The sequence below is a fragment of the Manacus vitellinus genome, unplaced genomic scaffold (assembly GCF_001715985.3).
Source record: "Manacus vitellinus isolate BGI_N305 unplaced genomic scaffold, ASM171598v3 scaffold_9_pilon, whole genome shotgun sequence".
Classification (NCBI taxonomy): Eukaryota; Metazoa; Chordata; class Aves; order Passeriformes; family Pipridae; genus Manacus; species Manacus vitellinus.
In genome coordinates this window covers 5,848,920-5,868,998 of record NW_021940917.1, presented here as the reverse complement: position 1 = coordinate 5,868,998, position 20,079 = coordinate 5,848,920, and the positions used below count along the sequence as shown (strand labels likewise).

Here is a 20,079-nt window from a genome sequence, read left to right as displayed (position 1 = left end):
ACCAAAAACCTCACTCCATCTTTAAAAGACCTGTTTGCATTTGGAGTTAAACTTATTTTTGTTATATGAAAAACTGGTTATTACAGAATCACATATTTCTTTCAAGAACTACCAAAAATTCAGGTAAAATTTTCAGTCTCACAGACTTCAAAATGCAGTCCACAGAAGTGTCCATAAAATGTTTTCCCACAGAAGTAAAATCCTTAATTTCCTAAGCCTTCTGCTGCCTACATCTACTCAGTCTGCCTACTGCTGCTTATGTGAAAAGCTGCTGCTCTGGTTAGCTTTACAGACTAAATTACTGAAAAAGAAGTCTTGCTATTCTCTACATATCAAACAACATTCTAGAGTCAAATCACCTATTTATGAGTAACACAAAATATTTCAACAGGTTTTACTTTTTTAAATGCTTAGTTATTTTGGAAGAACTTCTACTACTTATAGATCATAAAACTGAAGTTGTTTTAATGCATTAATTAATGAGAGGTTTTGCATTCACCATGATAAAAAGAAACAGACAGTATTAGAAGGTGGAATATGTATGAGCTCTCTATGCTGCAGGCAATTGATAACAGCTCAGGCTAAAAATAAATTTTTTAACATCTTTGTTTTGATAGACTAATCAGCTTTTGAAGGGCAACAGCAAAGAAATTGTCATAGATAAGAAATTCAAGGCCATGTAGTAAGACATATGTCCTTCTTATTATCAACACTGGTCTGAGTTAGGAAGAGGCCATTACATGTCTTTCCAGTTTAACCTGAACTGTTTAAAAATACAGAGCATGAAGAAAATTTGGACCACCTGAGCATCACTAAGCAGTATTTGTCCAGTAAAATAATTTGTATTACAATACTTAAGTGTCACCTTATAGGAACTGCACTTACCTACAATACTTTTTTCTGGAGCTGGAGGCACAATATAACCAATATGCATGTACTTCGTTGCTAATTTGCTGTGCAAGCCAAGAAAATCACTGAATCTTCTTTTAACAGAGAACTCATTTTTGTGGAACATTGATAGTGATGTCTTAAAAAAAAAAATTGTTATGAATTACTGATCCATTTTAGCTATGACACAAAGTTATCTACAAGTATTTGTTGCACTAGTTACCTTTGTTGTTACTCTGTATGCCATATAAGCATTCATGCCATCTCCTGTAAGAAAATGAAGATACTTATGCCAGGGCAAGGTATGGTTATCCCGCCATACACTTTTTATTCCAAAATATACATTAAATAGTTTTCCATTTAGATAGCAAAAACTGCCAAAAGACAAGTGAAGAAGTCATGCTGAAATTTAAGAATAGTCTTCAGAGAATAACACAGTCTGAAATGCTAGGTTCAAGGAACTTACCAACTTTCTCTGGGTCTGATACATTGATTTCTATATCAAACAAATCTCCATTTGCTTCCTCTTCAATCTAGGAAAAAGATTTGCCACATTTAGAAAGGTAACATGCACTCATCTTATATACATGGTTACAAGGATAAGAGTATAGAGGAAGGAGGAGAAAAAGTTGGTATGTTTGTATAATTAAAAAACACAGTTGGTATTTTGTATAATTAAAAAACACAGTGTCCAACGTTACTATAATTTCTAACACTGACTGTGACTGCAACTAAGTTCATGTGGTGAACTTGGCAGTGCCAGGTTTACAGTTGGACTCAGTGATTTTAAAGGTCTTTTCCAATCTAAATGGTTCTACAATTTTAGTTTTAAGGCCTCGTAAAAAAGCTCTTAGTATGGCAGACTCAGAAGTTGCTGGTCTAAAAAATTTTAGTAAATATTTAACTTAGGGGTATGTTCATTGTATGACCTACAATGATACTGCGGTTCACAACCACTCTCATTTGCAGTATTTCTATGTGCCTATAATCTAAGGACAGGCATTCCTTTTCATTAATGGTATCTGCAGCAGAAGAGCTTCGGAAGGGAAATGCAACAGATCAAAAATTTTCTGATACCTGTCTGAGTTCTAATCTCCCAGAATGTCATAATCTTTCATGTAATATATATATTTGACAAAAATGAGAGATCTTAAGAAAAACCATAGCAGAAGGGACAATTACTAGGGCTGAAGGGGGCAAAATCAGAATCAAATGCCATCCTGTGATATCCGGAGAAGCAGCCATCATCGAGTCACAGGTAGGTCTTGTTAGCAAACTCATTTAGCAAAGCCACTGTCCAGTAAGAGAACTCTCCAGAATGAATGGCATTCAGCAGCTCCAAGGCTTTGACTGGAACATCAAATGTACACAGCAACATTTAAACTACCATTATCCTCAGCTGTAGGTTACTATGCAGGATAACGCTAAAAACTGCTTCTTCCATTTCCCCACTAAAAACAGCTTCAGAAATCCAAGTTGAAGCCTGTAACAGGCTAGTAGGAGTTATTTCACGTTATTAACATTTCTCATGTATCAAGCTTATAGCTTACTCCTACACATACTTTTAAAATACCTATTCTGAAGGAAGAGAACTTCTTACTCCTCACACTAGAGATCTCCAATATAATCACCTAAGTAGTGAATTCTTACGGTATTTTCATGAGTCAAATCCACAATAAACTTCATATGCAAAATAAACAGAATACGTTTTCTTTTACATTCTTATCCTTAGCAAAGAATGCTGCTATGAGGCAACACTGAGGAACTGGCATTTCAATAGAAGGAAAAACTTAAAATGCCATGTAAGACATTTCCATAATTTAGAAGTTTACTGCATACCTCTTCTCTGGATCTATCAAAAATCACTGGGGCTGTTATGCTTTTTGATTCCATTCTGGGAGCTACTAATGTAGTAGGTGTTACAGGAGTGATTGCAGGAGTAGGTTCTGGTGAAAGTATTGGATCCCTCTCCGGACTGTCCAATGAAACTTCTTCTGTTGCTTCTAGATAAACATTTTGAGTAGATAAATATTTTGAGTTAGCAATGAAGTTCTTGTGAAACAGAGATGGATAAGCATCAAAAAACAAAAAACACACACACTAAATGACGATAGAAGTTGATCTGTAAATAGCATTCATTTGTGCAGGATAATTTCTTTCAATACATAGCAGAGGAGACATTTGAGCTTGTAGTGCAGAATGGGTTAAAGTAAGATTAATACTGCTTTTTTTGGTTGGTTGAGGGTTTTTTTTGTGTACTGTTTGGTAACAAGTCTTTTAAAGCAGTCACAAGTCACAGTTAATTTATTTCTGCATGAGATATTGTAAAAACTAAATAATTTTTTTTTACCACTGATCTTTTTCATCACTGTTTTGCTGAACAACAGCTGTTTAGTCATACAGGCTGATAACTGAGCAGACCATGAATGAAGTATTGAATGAAGTACTGAACGAAGTTACACAACCATATGACACCCCCAGCACTGACAAACCTTACCACAACATGTAAAATAGCAATATTAGCAGGTGAGACATTCTTACTAGTAAGACTATCTTTAGTCTCTAGTCTCTCTGGGGCTTAAAACAGTTCACTAAAAACTGAGTACTTTCTTCACACTATGGACAGTTCAGCCATCTTTAAAGAGGATGTAAACCTTGGCTTTTTGTTTGCACTTTCCTGCACTAACTGGTTTTGACCACTGGCAAACCACACACTTCCTGGGTATAAAGACATTTCTGTTCTAATTCAAATAAATTAACAATGCTGTGGTTCTTACTGGATGAGCATTTTCAAGAATTCTAGTTCCTTAAAAGATAACATGGACCACAGGACAGTCATTTGATACCAAGACTGACTTTCCAATTGATCTCAAATCTTTTTACAAACTAGACTTCCTGTGGCAAGTACTTACAATAGATCCACTTCAAAGTACATCAGGTTACAAAAAAGGTTTATTCTGCAGTTTGGAAAAGACCTAAGCTTGCAACTTCTGCTTACATAACCCACTGAATTTTCAAAAGAAAATATGCTATCTTTCTTCCCAACTTCTTAAGGCCTTGTGAATAAAATGAATATAACTAATCCTTACCTAACAGTTAAAAGGAGTTTTAAAGATCAGATCTACTTTAAAATTTGTGGGATAGTTCTATTGCATGTAAAAAAGCCCCATTTTTGTATTACATAGGATTGTTTCCTTCTCCAAAAGTGCCTGTAATCTATTAGCAATATAAAAATCTTCATGGCCCTGCACTAGAGTCAGTCCTGTCTGTCCAGGTGTCCCTTGCACTTGAGTAGCTCAAACCTGCATTCAGCACTCCAGGTGTGGCCTCAGTAAGGCTGAGCCAAGGGGAATGATCACTTCCCTGAACCTGCTGGCAATGCTTTTCCTAATTTCCAATTATAGATTTTCATAGCATTTTCAAACTAAACTTAAAAGCAAGCACCTTTTTATATTTTCCATTTTTAATATGAACAAAGAATATCTAAAGCCTTTATTTGAAAATATTTATTTTCCTAGTATTGCTTTATTCTTACGGCTAAATATTGAGGACCTTAAGCATCTGCTGATGCTTCCTTTCCTCAAATGCCACAGGAAGGACATTGCATCTTAAATCAATAAAGAATTTTAATTCAAAACCTAAGAGCAGGTGGGAAGTCATGATGAAGCTGTGACAAAAAAAGCTTTTAGAGTGGTACAACATTTCAACATCGCAAAGAGGTAGTTCTTTGTGGCTAACAGCATTCAACATATTGTTATACAAATGACTATTTCACAGAAACATTTATCAGAAAAATATATACATACATAGGTAACACAGTATCTTATATACATGATATAATGTAAAATATAAAATATTTATAAAATAGAGCAATTACACTTCAATTCTCCCTTTTTTTTTTTTATCACCAGCTATATTCCAGCACATGTGTAGGAAACAAATCATTAATCACCACTATATACTTCTCTCTACTTCAAATTTTAGACAGGTTTATAAAACAAGTCATTAAACAATTCAAAGCACACAGATTTCTTGCTTACACTACCTGAGAACACAATCCTGTTACTGTAAAGTATGACTTCATGAAAAAACTGTGAATTTAATGTAACAAAGCAGCACTGCTATCAGATGAAACAGCAGCACTCCTTTCCAAGCACTCTTCTTCAGACTTGTATCCACACACTCATAAAGCAATCCAGGTTGTGCATCAAAAGAACTCCAGCTGAAGCTACTGCTAAGCTGGTACATTATTCACACAAAAGAGAAAGTGGCAAGAGCCAGCAGTTGGACAGGCAAGGAGGTTTCCTTTCAGCAGGACCAACAACATTAGAGTTTGTCCATACCAGTCTTTCTAAGGCTGTGGGACCTCAGGTTGGTTGAGCAGGAGCACATTTTTATAGCTGCTGCCTACTAACCTTTTTTTTTCTGTTTTACTGGAGGAACTGACACAGAGAAAATAGTATCTGTTTGTTTGATGGCAGTAAATCAGTCATTTTAGGAAGAAAGGAGAATTTATGCTATCCTCCCTCTTGCTACCTCTCAGCTCCAAGTCTGTGTGCCTCCCAGACATTATGTAAAACTAGAAGCATGGAATGGAAAAATCATGGAAGGGGATGATGCGACAGAGCAGGACAGGGACAAAGTGACAAAGTTGTTGCCTGAAACAGAAGTATTAGACAGTTCTGAAAGGAGAAAAGAAGTACTAGTTTTAAATAACAACAGCAGGTTCTTACTTCTAGCTATTTTACCCCCTCAGAAAAGCAGCCTTTTGAATAGTACAGAAGCTGAACATCTATTTCCCAAGAAATAGGTTTGTTCTGATGAACTCTGACATTTATGCTTCTTGCATACGTTCCTTCACTCTGAGAAACCAGATGACGTGGTCTAGATTAAAAAGTTTTGTTGACAATTCATGTGCTTGTTTTGCAGGTTTGGTTTTCTTTCATGGAAATATTAATTTGTCAGGTTTCAGAGTAGAAACTATGGCACTTGCAGAAACATTTACTTGATCTGTTCATTTTAGACCTTCCCCTGAAAACCTAATATGAGGTTATGGTTTTGTGGTGTGGCTTTGAGGGGGTTTTTGGGGGTTATGTGTGTGTGTACAGTTTTTGTTTGGTTTATTTTTTAAATATTTAGTGTCAGTACTAGCACGGAAGATGAAATCTGGATGCCTTCTTTTCAGTGTACTTCTTAAAAGCATATATTCTTGCTTAAAGAGAGGCAAGCAACTGCTCTGCCCAACTTTTGGAAGAAAAACATTGAGATCCAACAGTTTTATCAGCTATGGGAGCTACCAGCACATATTAAGCACTCCCACCAAGCTAATGCTGTAAGACTGATACACATAAATACATACTTTATAATCCATAAACAGTCTTTGTTATGGATCACTGTCAAGTTGCTTAGTGCCAAAAGCACATGAAAACATCTCATTCTGCTGTAGAAGACAAGTATGTATGTTTACTTAACATTCTACACCCAGCTACATCAAGTTTCTATCGATGTTTGAGCATGGGGCTCAATCTCACCATTAGACAGCTCGCGTTTCTTTATTTTTCACCACCAGTATTTGTCAAACATCATCTTAGAAAGTGCAAGTTTGCAATTCCTCACTAGCAGCTCATTTCAGCCCCAAGTTATTTTTACTAGTCACAGTTCTAACATTCTGACATGGCTTGAATGTTTAAATTGGCTTATCATCTTTAAAAGCTTGCTCATGTGAACACAAATTTGGAAGAAAACATAAGCAGAAACAATTGTCTAGAACAGATGACAAACTACTAAAAAAGGCTTCTCCAAGTGTATTGGACACCAAGTATCCAAGTATAATTCAGATACAAAACCAAACGGAACTGACTGTAAGAACTACTATACCTAAGTCACATCCCACAACCCTTATTGTTATACTAGGAGTACTAAGCACGACCTTAATGAGAACAGAGTTTTAACAGAACAGTCAGATATTAATAAGACCACCTTCTGACTTCAAAACTGTAGGTTCACGTGCTTTTGTGCATGTTTCTTGCAGAAGAAAGCTAGAACAGAACAACTAGCAGCAAAGCATTTGCACCAAACTCTTTGTATCAGACAAATCACACAACAGCCTGACAGACACCATCAGCTACAAGCTTTTCTGCTCAAACAGGTTTAAAGTACATGCCTTGTCTGGTCCACAGAATCATCGTCTCCTTTTCTGTCTCAACTATGAGGAAAAAAGCCTAAGACAAACTTATCACAACCCAAAGGGGAAAAAAAAGAATACAACAAAAAACCCAATGAAAACAATCATCACCCCAGACCCCACCACACTGACTTTTCCCCAGGACAGAGTAGCTAGATACTTGCATAACGTGATCCATTGCAAAACACCTTTCAGAGCTGAAAAAACAAACTAACAAAGATAGTAACCTTTTACCAGAATAGGGGAGAGGCAAAATTATAATTTTCCACTTTTCCGAAGAAGGTGACAGAGCACTGACATAACTTCACAGATCTGTGCACCATCTAGGAGCACTAGAGGCAGAAGGCACAGACAGCTATGCCCTGTCCATGGCATATTTGTGCAGTTATACACTGAACTTTGGGTCAACATTTTGGAAGACTAGTTTGATAACTAGTTCTTCACTGTGTAATAGCAACTTAGAGACAGCCAAGTTTTAAGATACGTCCCAAAATCCCTGAACATACACCTAATACTACCTCATCTGGAGCACTGACCATTATGTCCTCTGCATATAAGAGCTCTACAAGGTAAGAAAAAGTCTTTTTTTTCTAAATAATCAACTGACTTTTATTCTAAGAGTGAAAGTGCTTAAGTGGGCCTAGCAAGACAGTTTGCTTTGTTACAGAACCAAGAACCACAGCGCAGCAGCAAACTTTACTGGTCTCTGATGACAGCTGGAAAACTCATTTCTTCCACCTTTGAAACCTAGCTTTAATAGTTCACTTATGAGTCGCTAGAGACAAAGTAATGAGTATCTAAACCATTTTGTTGCACACTCTATCCTGTAGCTGCAACAAAAATGTAACAGCAAAGGGGGTTTAAACATAATCAAAAAAGCCAAAAAAATCCCAGGTTCTGTACTGAATTAAAACAGTACATAAAATTTGTTCTGCTTCTTGTCCTTTTCCATTAGGTTGCATTATTAAGTGGAATAATGAAAAATATTTTTAAAGTCTACAACAGCTGGAGAGGCATACTATCGCATCTCTTTATAAGTAAGTCTAAAAACTATAATTATTTCTGACCCCTAAGCATGACTGTCCCTCCTTTCAGGAGCAACAAAGGATTTTCTTTACCTGGATTTTATAGTGTCTAGGAATTCAATATGAAGGAACAACAGAAGTTACAAAGCTGTGGAGCTTCATTTTCTTCCCTCCAGTTAAGTGTTCCTATAAGCTGTGCCAAGATAGGTTTCTCTGGAATTTCAACATGTCAAAGAAAAAAAAGTCACACTCACTTTTAAATTAAGTCCCGCTTTCACAGAAAGCCAGACTTAAGCAATATGAGATACCTATTTTCTTGCTTCCACCATGATTGCATTTCGCACATTTTTTCTATATTGTCTAGAAAAACAGTCCTAAGAAAGAAAAAACAGTTATACTTGTGAGTGCCCATAAATTAGACATAGTTCTTCTGAATGTCATTTCAGAATGACAATGATACAAAGACAGAAGTTCATCACCTGGGCTCAACTGCACTACACAAACTTCCTGCTTAGAATAGGAAACTGTGAAAAATGTTATATTCTGTCTCAGGCTCCATAAATCACACTTGTTTTTTCCTCTGTTTGAGAGTCTCAGCTGTGTTAGATGTGCTGTATGTTAGATGCCTTCAGTTCAGTGCTGCAAGCATTTTAGAGAATGTCCTACATAGCAAGCTCAAACTCATTAAATCAGTTTTTCTGTGTGTTTTTCTCACAGCATTCATTTCAGTTGAAACAATTTGGCTACAAACATTTGTTCCTTCTGTCTGGCTCCCCTCAATATTTACTACAGCCACCTTTTTTTCTTAATGTTATCCAAAGGAGAACTGGCTTTCCTAAAATATACATTCCAGATGGCTCTATGGTTATAAAAAGCTGGCTTTATATACTGAAGCTAAATAACCAAATTACTAACTAGTACTAGAAAGCTTCATTGCTAAAGAATGGATGGTCTTTATAAGTCACAAGATAAGGTAAAATAAATCCAAAAAAAAGTAAGATTACCCCTCTATTCCCTTATTCCTTTTTTCTTTTAAAACACTTTCAGAGAGTTAGTAAACTAGTGAATACATTCTAATAGTGTCATGAGCAAACATAATTTCAAATATATGGAAATACAAATTTAGGAAGTTTAGAACAGAGGTAGTGAGCATGTATATACAAGTATTTATACAAAATAGCCCAGAACTAAAGGCTATGAAGTTCCTTTTCAAATGACTACATCAGGTAATCAATGAAGATGAGATGAGGACTATATTCAAAGCAGACTGCCAGCTGACTCACTCAATATGTAGTCATACGGGATATACTAGTAATGAAATGCAACATTCAGAACCATCTTTTGACACGCATGATAGATTCCAAATATTACACCTCCTTTCTTGAATAGTTAATGCTCCTACATCTGTAACTGACAGCAACAATAACCCATGTTAGGAGAGTCAAAAACCAACACCGAAGCAGCAACTGAGTAATGAAGCCTTAGAAATGTACAGTCTTAGCAGATTACTTATCAGAAGTTCCAGTACTATCAACTGTCAGAGAGATAACCACACACTACTGAAACGATAGGACTGGTCCCATGTGCCAGTTTGTTACTTTTTGATTAAAACAAGAGTTTTAAGATGAAGGAAATATTCTTCAGTTTGCACTATTTTTTGAGTTATCTGTCTTTGTAATTGGAAAAAAGACTGGGACAGCTTATGTATAGTTATTAAGTAGAAAACAAGAATGCAGCTTAAGTCATGTTTTTTCACACAAGTTTGAACATTTTTAATCACAGAATGGTAAGTACATTATTACTGTCAGCAGAACATCTAAACACTCCCACGCTACACACTGACAATACACACCTCTGAAAAACTTGCATTTAGTAAACAAACTTAGCTAATGTACCACAAGAAAAAACCTGTACAACACTGTCAAACTACTTACAAGGTTTCAACTCTCCCTCTTAGAAAACCAAATTTCTTTCAGTCCGAGGGCAAAAGAGTTTGTGCAGGTACATTACAAGAAAATGGTAATTACCAGCAAAGAGGTCTTCTCTGTCGCCATCCAGCATGATTTCGGCTGGCTTTGGACCATTGGAGTTTGTGCTCAGGTCTTCTGCAGGAAGACTTGCTGGCTCTGGAGATGAAGGACTTGACTTTTATTAAAAAAAAAAAAAAGTAAAATAATTAGCAGATAACCAGCTGTCATGTGTCAGTATATAAGCATTACTGCAACAAACATTTTTTTATTGCAAAGAAACAAGACAAGATGTACAGAAAGGAAGCCCTGTCAGCTATTTCCATTTCCCACTCCCAGCACAGGAACAAAGAACAAAAGATATGAGTTAGTCAACAGCTCTCAATTTCTTTGTCCAAGAGAAAAAAAGAGTCATAAGTTTCCTCAGGTTTAATTAACATGAAGCAAAAGCTGCTATCGAAATATCTAGAATAAGTTTATTAGTATCGCCAAATGTAATTTCATTATTAAGTTCCTTCTGGAAAGACTTGGATTTAAATCTGGATTTGTACATAGCCAAAAATTAATAAAAAAATCTCCAAGTGCTTTGTACCAGTTTTTCAGAGACTGAAAAAATGCATTAATGCCATCCAAATAATTAAAGACTGCCTGGAGCCTTAAGAAATTTTGATAGCTTTGCTAATGGATTACTGCCACAGAGGGTCATGTAGTACTGTACATGGAAACAAGGCTTGCCATAGATACAGTTCTTTTAACTCATTGAAGACAAGAACTTGCTCTGTTGAAGACACTCAGGAAAATTAAAGCAATATTGAAGCTGGGCCACCAAATGTATCTCTTGCTTACAAAACAAATACACACCTAATTGAAGTCAGTGTTTCACTTAGAAAATCTTCCTTGAATAAATATCTACTATGTTTACTGCCAGCAGTAGAAAATTCGCAAGACTCACTTCTCACAACTTCACCCACGATAGTTAGCTAGAGAGCTTTCAACAACAGCGTCTTTATTCATGACTGCATGCATTTTAAGGAGCATCTGTAAACTGTACCACTACTTGCTTCCTAGTTTTTGCATAAAGTTGTCATAACTTAAGCTCAGAACCAGTATTCAAAAAAGATCATAAATGTTTCACTATATACTTCAAGAAACACCACAGACTAAAAAGATTTTAAAAAAGACGGAAAAATATGTAAATGTCACTGAAAAAGTCTGTCCAGATGGTATTTTCACATTCATAAATGCAGCAGAGGCAACAGTTTTAACAAACAGGCCTTCCTTATAACTGGCTCTCCAAAAGTAGTGTATGTCCTGACCCTCACATCTATCCAGACTGCAAACACCTGAAATTCTAGTACAGAAGAAGTAATCAGAAATAGTAAAAATCCTGCTAGGCAAATTCAGACAGGGTACAGAATAGTTTTTCAAAGGAAAAATAAAGTATGAAATCAAGACGCGATTGACTTGGAAAGGTTTTCCCTGATGAAGACACAAGGAAGATACAAGCAAATAAAAGAATACAAGAAAATTTATAATCCCTAAATCAGTGTAGTAGTTTAACCCCAGACAGCCACCAAGCCCCACGCAGATGCTCACTCACTCCCCCACCAGCAGGACTGGGAAGAGGATCAGAAAGAGAATCAAAGGGCAAAAGCCAGAAAACTCATGGGTTGAGATAAAGAAATAAAGAAAACCAAATATTTTAATAAAGAAAACAAAAGCCGTACACACAGGCAAGGAATTAATTCACTGCTTCCCATGGGCAGGCAGGTATTTAACTTCTCCAGGAGAGCAGGGCCCCATCATGTATAGCAGTTACTTGGGAAGCCAAACACCATCATTCCAAATATGCCCCCTACTTCTGTCTTCCCCTACTTTATATCCTGAGCATGATGTCATATGGCATGGGATATTCCTCTGGGTCAGTATGGGTCACCTGTCCCAGCTGGGTGTCCTCCCAACCTCCCATGCACCCCCATCTTCCTCACCAGTGTGGCAGTATGGAAAGCAGAAGCAGCCTTGGCTCTGTGCAAGCCCTGCTCAGCAATGACAAAAACATCTCTATTTTATCTATTTTTTTAGCACAAATCCAAAACACAACCCCATTATCAGCCACTGTGATAATGTTACCCAAAGCCAACACAGCCAGATTATAGTTGCAACAATGAACTGCTCCATTCAAGTGACAGAAGAGGTCATATCTCCCTCCCTTTGCCAAAAGCTGCCCCTCTCTAAGAACCCCACATATACACGGGGAAAACAATAAACAAACCTAAGTGAGAACAAAAGGAGCCATCTCGCAAATTCTTGGCTGGATTTTGCCCTAGAGCCTGGAAAGAACATCAGAGAAGGAATACTTGGAAATGAACACAGGTAGAAGAGTTTAGAACCCTGCAAGGAACCAATCACTAGTCAAATGAACACTTCTCATCTCATACTAAATGAATGTCAAAACGACCCCTCAGGAAATAGAGTGCTCTGGGGTAGTAAAAGGTGTATTTGTCCACTCTGTGAAGACTCTGTGAAGTATCATAAGGAGATACAACTCCTTAAGTTGTATCACAAGACTTGTAATAATTTAGATGAAATTAACTAGGAAATTTAAGAAAACCACAGTGCTTGACATGCTTCAGTGTTTTACAATTGATAGCATAGACAGTATGTGTTACATGTAATAGTCAAAGGTTTTATTTTGTATCAGAACTCAGAAGTAGCATATTTCAGAAGAAATGGTGTGTCTCTCCAGGCAGTGCTGTGTAGAGCTGTGAGTTCAAGATCTTGTACTTCAGCAAAACAGCAGAGCACAGAAATGTTTGATTTCTCTGTGAGGTTCAAGAACTTTAAAGTGTTATCAGCAAAAGCAGTTTTTCACAAAAACATTATAGATACTTCTTCCAAACCTGTTTTGATGCTACTCAACTTTGAACAGCAACCTACTTACGTTTTGATAGATCTGAGGTTTAGGACACAGTGGGCGCCCCACAATACCACAGATGCAGAATGGCACATAAGTTTGTGTTTGTCAATTCACTGCCACAAAAAACAGCTCTAATACAGACAGACACAGGGAACAAAAGCCTTCTGCTTATTGTACATAAGCAGAGAGCTTTCTGCTTTATCACTTCATTGTGCTCTTGATTAATGAATGGTGGAAAAGAGCCCTTGGAGAATACTCACACCTTTAAGCTATTCCCTCAGCCTATCTTCTCAGTTTTATCTGAGGTAGCCATTTTAGTTGCTGATAGTTTTGATTATACCTGGTTTTGATTATACCTTTTGATTATACCTGGTTTCTAAAAACAAAATGAAATCCTATCAGACAAAAAATTCACCTTGAACACTTAAACCTGATCAACCCATGGCATAATATGAAATACCAAATATTTACAGGCCTAAAGCAACAAGTTAACCAGAGGTCAATACAGAGCTATTCCCACTTCTAAAAAAGAAACAGATTCCTCCTAGGAATGGTTATAAACACATGTATCTTTCTGTTGCTGAACTGGGAAACATCCTGTCCAGTGGCATCCTTAAAGAACACCAATAATTCTGCACTACACCAGGCTTCACAGCTGTAGTTAGTATAGCAGTTACAGACAGCTTTCTCCAAATTTCATATGAGAATACTTGCAAAAGGAGAGGACTCAAATAGACCTTAAGGGCACCTGAGAAAGCTCATGAAGCAAAGCTTATTCAGCAGTTGGTATAATTTGTATACAAGACAAAAAGTCTAGAAGTGACTTTTATAGGAATATTTCCAGAGAAACTGATATTCTGTCTGTGTATTATTTGTTTAATATTAATAATAATTTTTACATAATAAATTTGCATTTGTTATAAATGTTAAGTTCTGCTTTTAAGAATAGTAGATACTAAAGTTTAATTTTGCAGATAATTTATGGATAAAGTGAATTTTCAGCTGTGTACTGGTTTTGGCTAGCATAGAATTAATTTTTTCATAATGGCTTGCAGAGTTCTATGGTTTGGATCTGCAACTAAAACAGTGTTGACAATGCAGCCTTGATGTTTCACTTATGGTTGAACTTTGTTTAGGTAGCATGAAGGCTTTCTCTATTACTCACTGCCCTGTCAACAAGTAGGCTGAGAGTCCACAAGAAACAGTGAGGGGACACAGCTGGGACAGCTGGCCCCAACTGACCAGAGGGATATCCCATACCTTGTAACACCGTGCTCAGCAATAAAAGGTACAAGGAAGAAAGAGGATGCAGAGGATGTTTGGAGTTACAGCATTTGTCTCACTAAGTCATCATTAGATGTGATGAAGTGTCTTCCTGGAGATGGTTGAACACAGGCCTGCCCATGGGAAGGGGTGAATGAATTAATGATATTGTTTGTGTGTGCAGCTTTTACTATACCCATTAAATTCTCTTCATCTCTACCTACCCATCTTCTAACTTATACCCTTCCTATCTTCTCTCCCATCCTGCTGGCAGGAGTCAGTGAGTGTGTGGGGCTCAGCTGCCAGATGAATAAGGTATCTCCTGGTCTATTAAACTTTCTGTGGCTCTTTGGTATTTTTAAACAGCTGTCATTCTCAGATAAGATAAATTAAGCATGGAGTTAAATATCTTCGGAAACATTTGGGACTTTATACGAAAAAGACAACATGTAAAAATTTATTAAAAATTATTCATGGTCTGAACACTGCATCAGCTTGTTTTTAAGAGTTTTGCAATGAAGTTTTAGTTTTTTCTCTTCTAAACACACATAGCCCTCAGGGAACTACAAAAACCCAGCAAGACACAGCCCTGAACATATCAGAAACTGGACTCGATAATTCCAAATAATCTGATGATTTTGCACAGCTAGTGCTATCCAGGTTCTCAAAAACCAAAAAAGCACCCATGCATCCATCACCATAAAAACCAAAAAAGCACCCATCAGCATATTAAGCTATTCCAGTTACAGTCTTCTACATATGCAAGCTAAAAGACAGGACCCTAATTTTGCCTCTTTATCTCTACAAAGTACAGCTAAAATGGCTGAATAAAATGGCTGTCAAAGGAGTTAGTAGTTAGTGTAGCGAAAATCTGCATATCAGACAAGAAACAGAAGATGAGACTAACATAAAAGCTCAAGGCCCAGACACAGACAAACAGTATAGCTGTTTAGAAATTTTAAACTTACTTGATGCAAAGGATTCACAAAATGTCACAAACATGTCCATTTCCTGAAATGTACATGGCTGTGAAATTTCTGAATGACTGGTGAGCTGAAAATTAAGTGAAGCATTCAATAACCAAGATACCAAATGGCCAGGACATCCAGGTACGCAGGACAGTCAGGATCCTTCCTTGTTTTCTTGAAAACAAGTTTCTGGTGAGAGAGCCAGGGACCCATTCCAATTCACAAGGGCAATAATAAGCTTAATTTTCTTTTATTGTTCATTATGTTTGGAGGCAATAACTAAGCATCTTATAGCTCTGACTTATGAAGAAACAAGAACAAGTTCTCACATTTTCTGCTCGCTGAAATTATAGCTCTAAATGTTTGCACATCCTCCCTCCTCTTAATAGTAGGGTCCACCTCAAACTAGTTCAACTACTTGTCTGAATCCTACCTAGCCTCCTTCAGTCAAAATACAGTAGGCTGACAAAAGGTGACAATCATATTATAGTTGTTCAGGTTAACACAGCTCATTGTCTGAAACGGGGTTACAGGAGCTCACAACTCACAGCATGGGCAGAGAGAACAGATTCAACAGCAGGACAGTTTTATTTCCAGCAGAAAGTAAGCAGCCACATAGGCAATGTCTACATGCTTCCATTACAGACTGGATTTAACATCAAGCAACAAGACACACACTTCCAGTAGAATTACACCAATTAATCCTGGATACAAGCTCAGCTTTCTACAAAGGTACCGTACAGTATTGAAGGACTTAGTATTTTCCTCTCAGATATTCCAATGGGGTCTTTACTGCTTCCTCAATAATTGCCACTGTTAAATTGAATGACTACCATTAATGTCATCTGTGGTTATCTACTGTTATGCCTCCTATGCAAAAACCAAATATATATTGCAGATCTTTGACATACACCAATAAACTCGTGTCCTAGTTAGGACAGCTGAGATCAGTTCATCATGGTATGGGTGTAACCCAAAACTGTGTATTCTATAGCTTTCCATGCCATTTCCCAGAAATTGTTAGCAGTAGAGGCCTGTAGATGTTCCTGAGCATCCTCATACCCTTTTATGGAATTCCCCGCTCTGAGGGAAGGATTGATCATTCCTGCCTGAACTGGAGAATATATAAACTTGGAGTTTTGGAACCTTTTTACCACTCGTGGGATCCAGAGGAAGACTGCAGCTCACCGCTCTCGGCCAGACTGAGACCAGCACCCTCAACTCGACTGCAATCACCACTGTTGACCAGACTGCAATAGCTCTCCCACCAGCAGGTTTTTCCCCTCTCCCTTAACTTTGGACTCAGGGGGGGCCAAGGAACACCACTTTGTTCATGCCCCAGGGTGCTGGATTATACATTTGGGTTTTGTGGGTTAAGACCAATTGTTTGTCTGTATAATTGTACTTATTGTATTATTTTATTAAATTGTTATTCTGACTTATAATCTCTCTCTTGAGTTGAGTTCATTTCCCCTGATGGTTAACTTTTAAACCAGCAAAACTGGCAATAAGATTACACACCCTGCCCTAAATGACATCCTTGATAGATTACCACATCTACTGTTTACTGATCATTTTCAAGTTCCTCCGTGTATTTTTCCATTACAGAAAATCACGCTAAAAGCAAATGAACAGCTTCAAGATGAACCAGTTTGGAACCCTTCCAAAGTACCACAGCCTTCATATAAGCTGGCTTTGGACCTCACCGTCTCTTGCCACACTCTCACCTCTGCTATCAGCAAATACAGGATCAACAACAAAAAGCGTGATTCTCTTGTTACAACAGAACTCCCACTGCCATTTATGATCAGCTGCTTTATGAATATTTACCAGATTAAAGTAACACTCAAGATAGAAGTTTAACTAAGCCCACATCACGAGATAATCATTATTCTGTGGACTGTAGTACCCTATAAACTGCATTCATCAATCCACGTTCAAGCTAGTGAGAAGCCTAAAGTCAATTTTCATGACCTCTTTCTTACAAATTTGCCAGAAAAAAATCACATGGTTAAGGCACTTCTCCAAATGCTGTAGCCGACTAGATGTCAAAAAAAGCTTTACTGACACAGCTTTTTAAAAGCTTCTCTTCAAGCAAAGAGGCTTCCCCTTTCCGCTTAAGGACTGTCTTCCAAACCGACTGCGTACACACTCAGCAGCAGCAAAGGGGAACTCTCAGCCAAAGCAACTGATACAAAGTGTTTCTTTGACAGTTTTTGCAATTAGAAGAGTTTTCAGTAACTTTTTAATCATTAGGATGAGGACTTCTCCTTGTTACTGTGATTCAGATACTAAATTTATCTTATCTCCTGCAGCTTTAATTCTAGATCACGGTGAACGAAGATGTTAATGTTACACTACAGTCTTTCTCAGCGCACACAAGACTCCAGCAATACACAATGTCACACAGAGATGCACAGAAGTCTACTCATGCAACTGCAGGTTCACATCATTTCCTATTCCTTTACAGCATTTTTCCACAGATCTTTTTCTATCAATGCACAGATTATGCATCTATAAAAAGAAAGAAAAAAAAGACAGTGGTTTGAGAGAAGGCAAGTGACTTCAAAATCCATTTAAAAGCCTCTTTGTACAGTGGGCTTTTTTTTTGTTAAGGACAGGCAACAGCCAGAGTAAAAACATAGAAACCTATACCAATCCCATTACTGTAAAGGTCAGGGATAGAAAACTCTCAGGAAAAGAGGAACAGAAAGATTTCCTTTTTAAATGGGTAACTGCGCACAGGAAAAACCGAAGTTCTTCCAGAAGATAATGGCAACACACAGAGGCGAGACGTGACCACAACAACTCGCCAGGGAAAGCTCGCACTATAAGGGATGAACACAGAAAGCATTTCTCATGTCTCCTCATGCTCCTTTTCCAGCAGGTCCCAGCAGCCGCCGCAGACAAGAACTGCGCCGACTCCCGTGTAACAAACCTCAGAGAGAAATAAGTTTTTGCAAATTTTCGCGAACTGGAAGAGGGTGAAGCCTCGGAAAGAGGCCAAACAAAGAAAATGGGCTGTTATTAACCCCCTCAAAGTCCAAGGTGGGAGGGAGGGGACGGACACGCACAGACCAGCGAAACTGGAAAGAGGAAAGGTGGGAATATTTGTTACCCCAGCAGCACAAAAAGGGGCTAGGAGGAGGGAGAGCGGCGGCCCGGGATAGCGGCACTCCGAGACAAGAGTTGTGGGTTTCTTTCGGCGGGAGGAGCCCCGAGGGGATCCCCGCGCCGGGAGGGACGCGTCGAGCGGCCGCTCCCGGGGCACGAGCGGAAGACCCCGGTCGGTGAGGGGCTGCGGCGGCGGGGGCAGGGCGAGGGACCAGCGGGCTGACAGGGTGGGGACGAGATGGACGGGAGGGGACGGGAGGGGACGGGAGTGGAGGGACGGGACGGGACGGGAGGGCCCGCGGGGGCGCCGACCCAGCTGCGAGCTCGGGGCGCGCAGCGGCGGGCTGTCTCTTCTCACCTCCAGGGTGGACACGGTGCTAGTGAAGAGGTCCTCGCCATCCTCCAGCTCTTCGAGGTCAGCGGGCCTCGCCTCCCCCAGCGGCGGCGGCTCCCGCTCCGCCGCCATCTTCCCGTGCTGCCCGGCCCCCGCGTCACGTGACCGCACCACCGGCCCCGACGGCACGTGACCGGGGTGGGGGCGGGACCGGCCGCCTCTCCTTCTCTTCCCGTTTTCATCCGCGTTCCTCTCCCAACCCCTTTCCCTTCCCCATCACCCTCCCTATCCCTTCCTTTCTCCTCAACCCTTCCCCATCCGCTTCCCCATTCCCTTCCCTATCTCCATCCCTTTCCCCATCCCTACCCCCTTCCCCATCCTCTACCTCCTCCCCTTCCCCTTTTCCATCACTTTCCCCATCTCCATCTCCTTCCCCATCCTCATCCCCTTTCCCCTTTCCCATCCCTTCCCCTTTGCCATCCCCTTCTCCATCCCCTCCCCTTTCCCTATCCCCTTCCCAACTTTTTCCCAGTCTCCATCCCCTTCCTCTTCTCTTTCCTCTCCCTATCAGGTGTAGGACCTTGCACTTCGGTTTGTAGAACTTCATGAGTTTCACACAGGCCACCTCTCAAGCCTGTCCGGGTCCCTCTGGATGGCATCCCTTCCCTGCAGCATGTCGACTGCACCACTCAGCTTGGTGTTGCCAGTGAACTTCCTGAGGGTGCCCTCGATCTCACTGTCCGTGTCACCAACAAAGATGTTGAACAGTATCAGTCCCAGTACTGGCTGCTGGGGGACACCAATTGTCACTAGTCGCCATATTTATTTCCAGAAAGTTGTAAATATGTAAACAGAAATACATGTCATCTTGCAAACGTAGAATACAATGCATAATTTTGGCTGTATTGCCTAAGCTCACGATGTCATAAATTGTGGAGAGCTCTGTCCTGAGAGATGTGGACTGCTAAGTCAGGAGAGAATGTCCCTCATACCTGCCAACATCTGAGAACATTTCATGCCTCAGTGGTTTGAGTGAGACCTGGTAAATCTCCCACTCAGGAGAACTAAATTAGTGTTGAAGCTCAGGAACCCCAAGTTTCCAATTGCAAGTAGCAAAGAAGTTACCAAACAGAGGAGATTTAAGAGCAAGAATTAAAATAAATAAATAAATAAATAAAAAGGACAATATCTCTTCTTAGATGTGTAGAAGTAGATGGAAAAGGAACAGTCAAGCTTTCCCATTTTCAAATCAGAAAAGTTATCTGCTATTTTAGTAAAAGATGTATTTTGAGACCGACACAGCTACAAAATTACCGTTACTAAAAGCTATAGTAACTTGCTTGTCTTTTACCAGGTTGGATAGCATTTTTTAGGTTTCAGGGTAACAGGACATTTTGCAGCATATCAATGTTTCCCTTT

The 20,079-nt window shown here is 39.0% G+C and overlaps 1 protein-coding gene across 2 annotated transcripts in view; it reads right to left on the bottom strand.

Annotated features, from left to right (window-relative positions):
• Positions 1-18,822, bottom strand: part of SNX2 (sorting nexin 2) — a 31,517-nt gene extending 12,695 nt beyond the window's left edge. Inside the window, exons 1-6 of one of the 2 annotated variants that reach the window (XM_018086033.1) lie at positions 18,685-18,822; positions 10,125-10,242; positions 2,728-2,891; positions 1,355-1,421; positions 1,112-1,155; positions 886-1,027 (exon numbers count right to left, since the gene is read on the bottom strand). In XM_018086033.1, the coding sequence (XP_017941522.1) occupies positions 886-1,027; positions 1,112-1,155; positions 1,355-1,421; positions 2,728-2,891; positions 10,125-10,242; positions 18,685-18,792 (643 nt within the window). In that variant the 5' untranslated portion in view covers positions 18,793-18,822. The remainder of the gene's footprint in view (positions 1-885; positions 1,028-1,111; positions 1,156-1,354; positions 1,422-2,727; positions 2,892-10,124; positions 10,243-18,684) is intronic. The other variant, XM_018086034.2, reaches the window with a different exon arrangement.
• Positions 18,823-20,079: the final 1,257 nt, after the last annotated feature.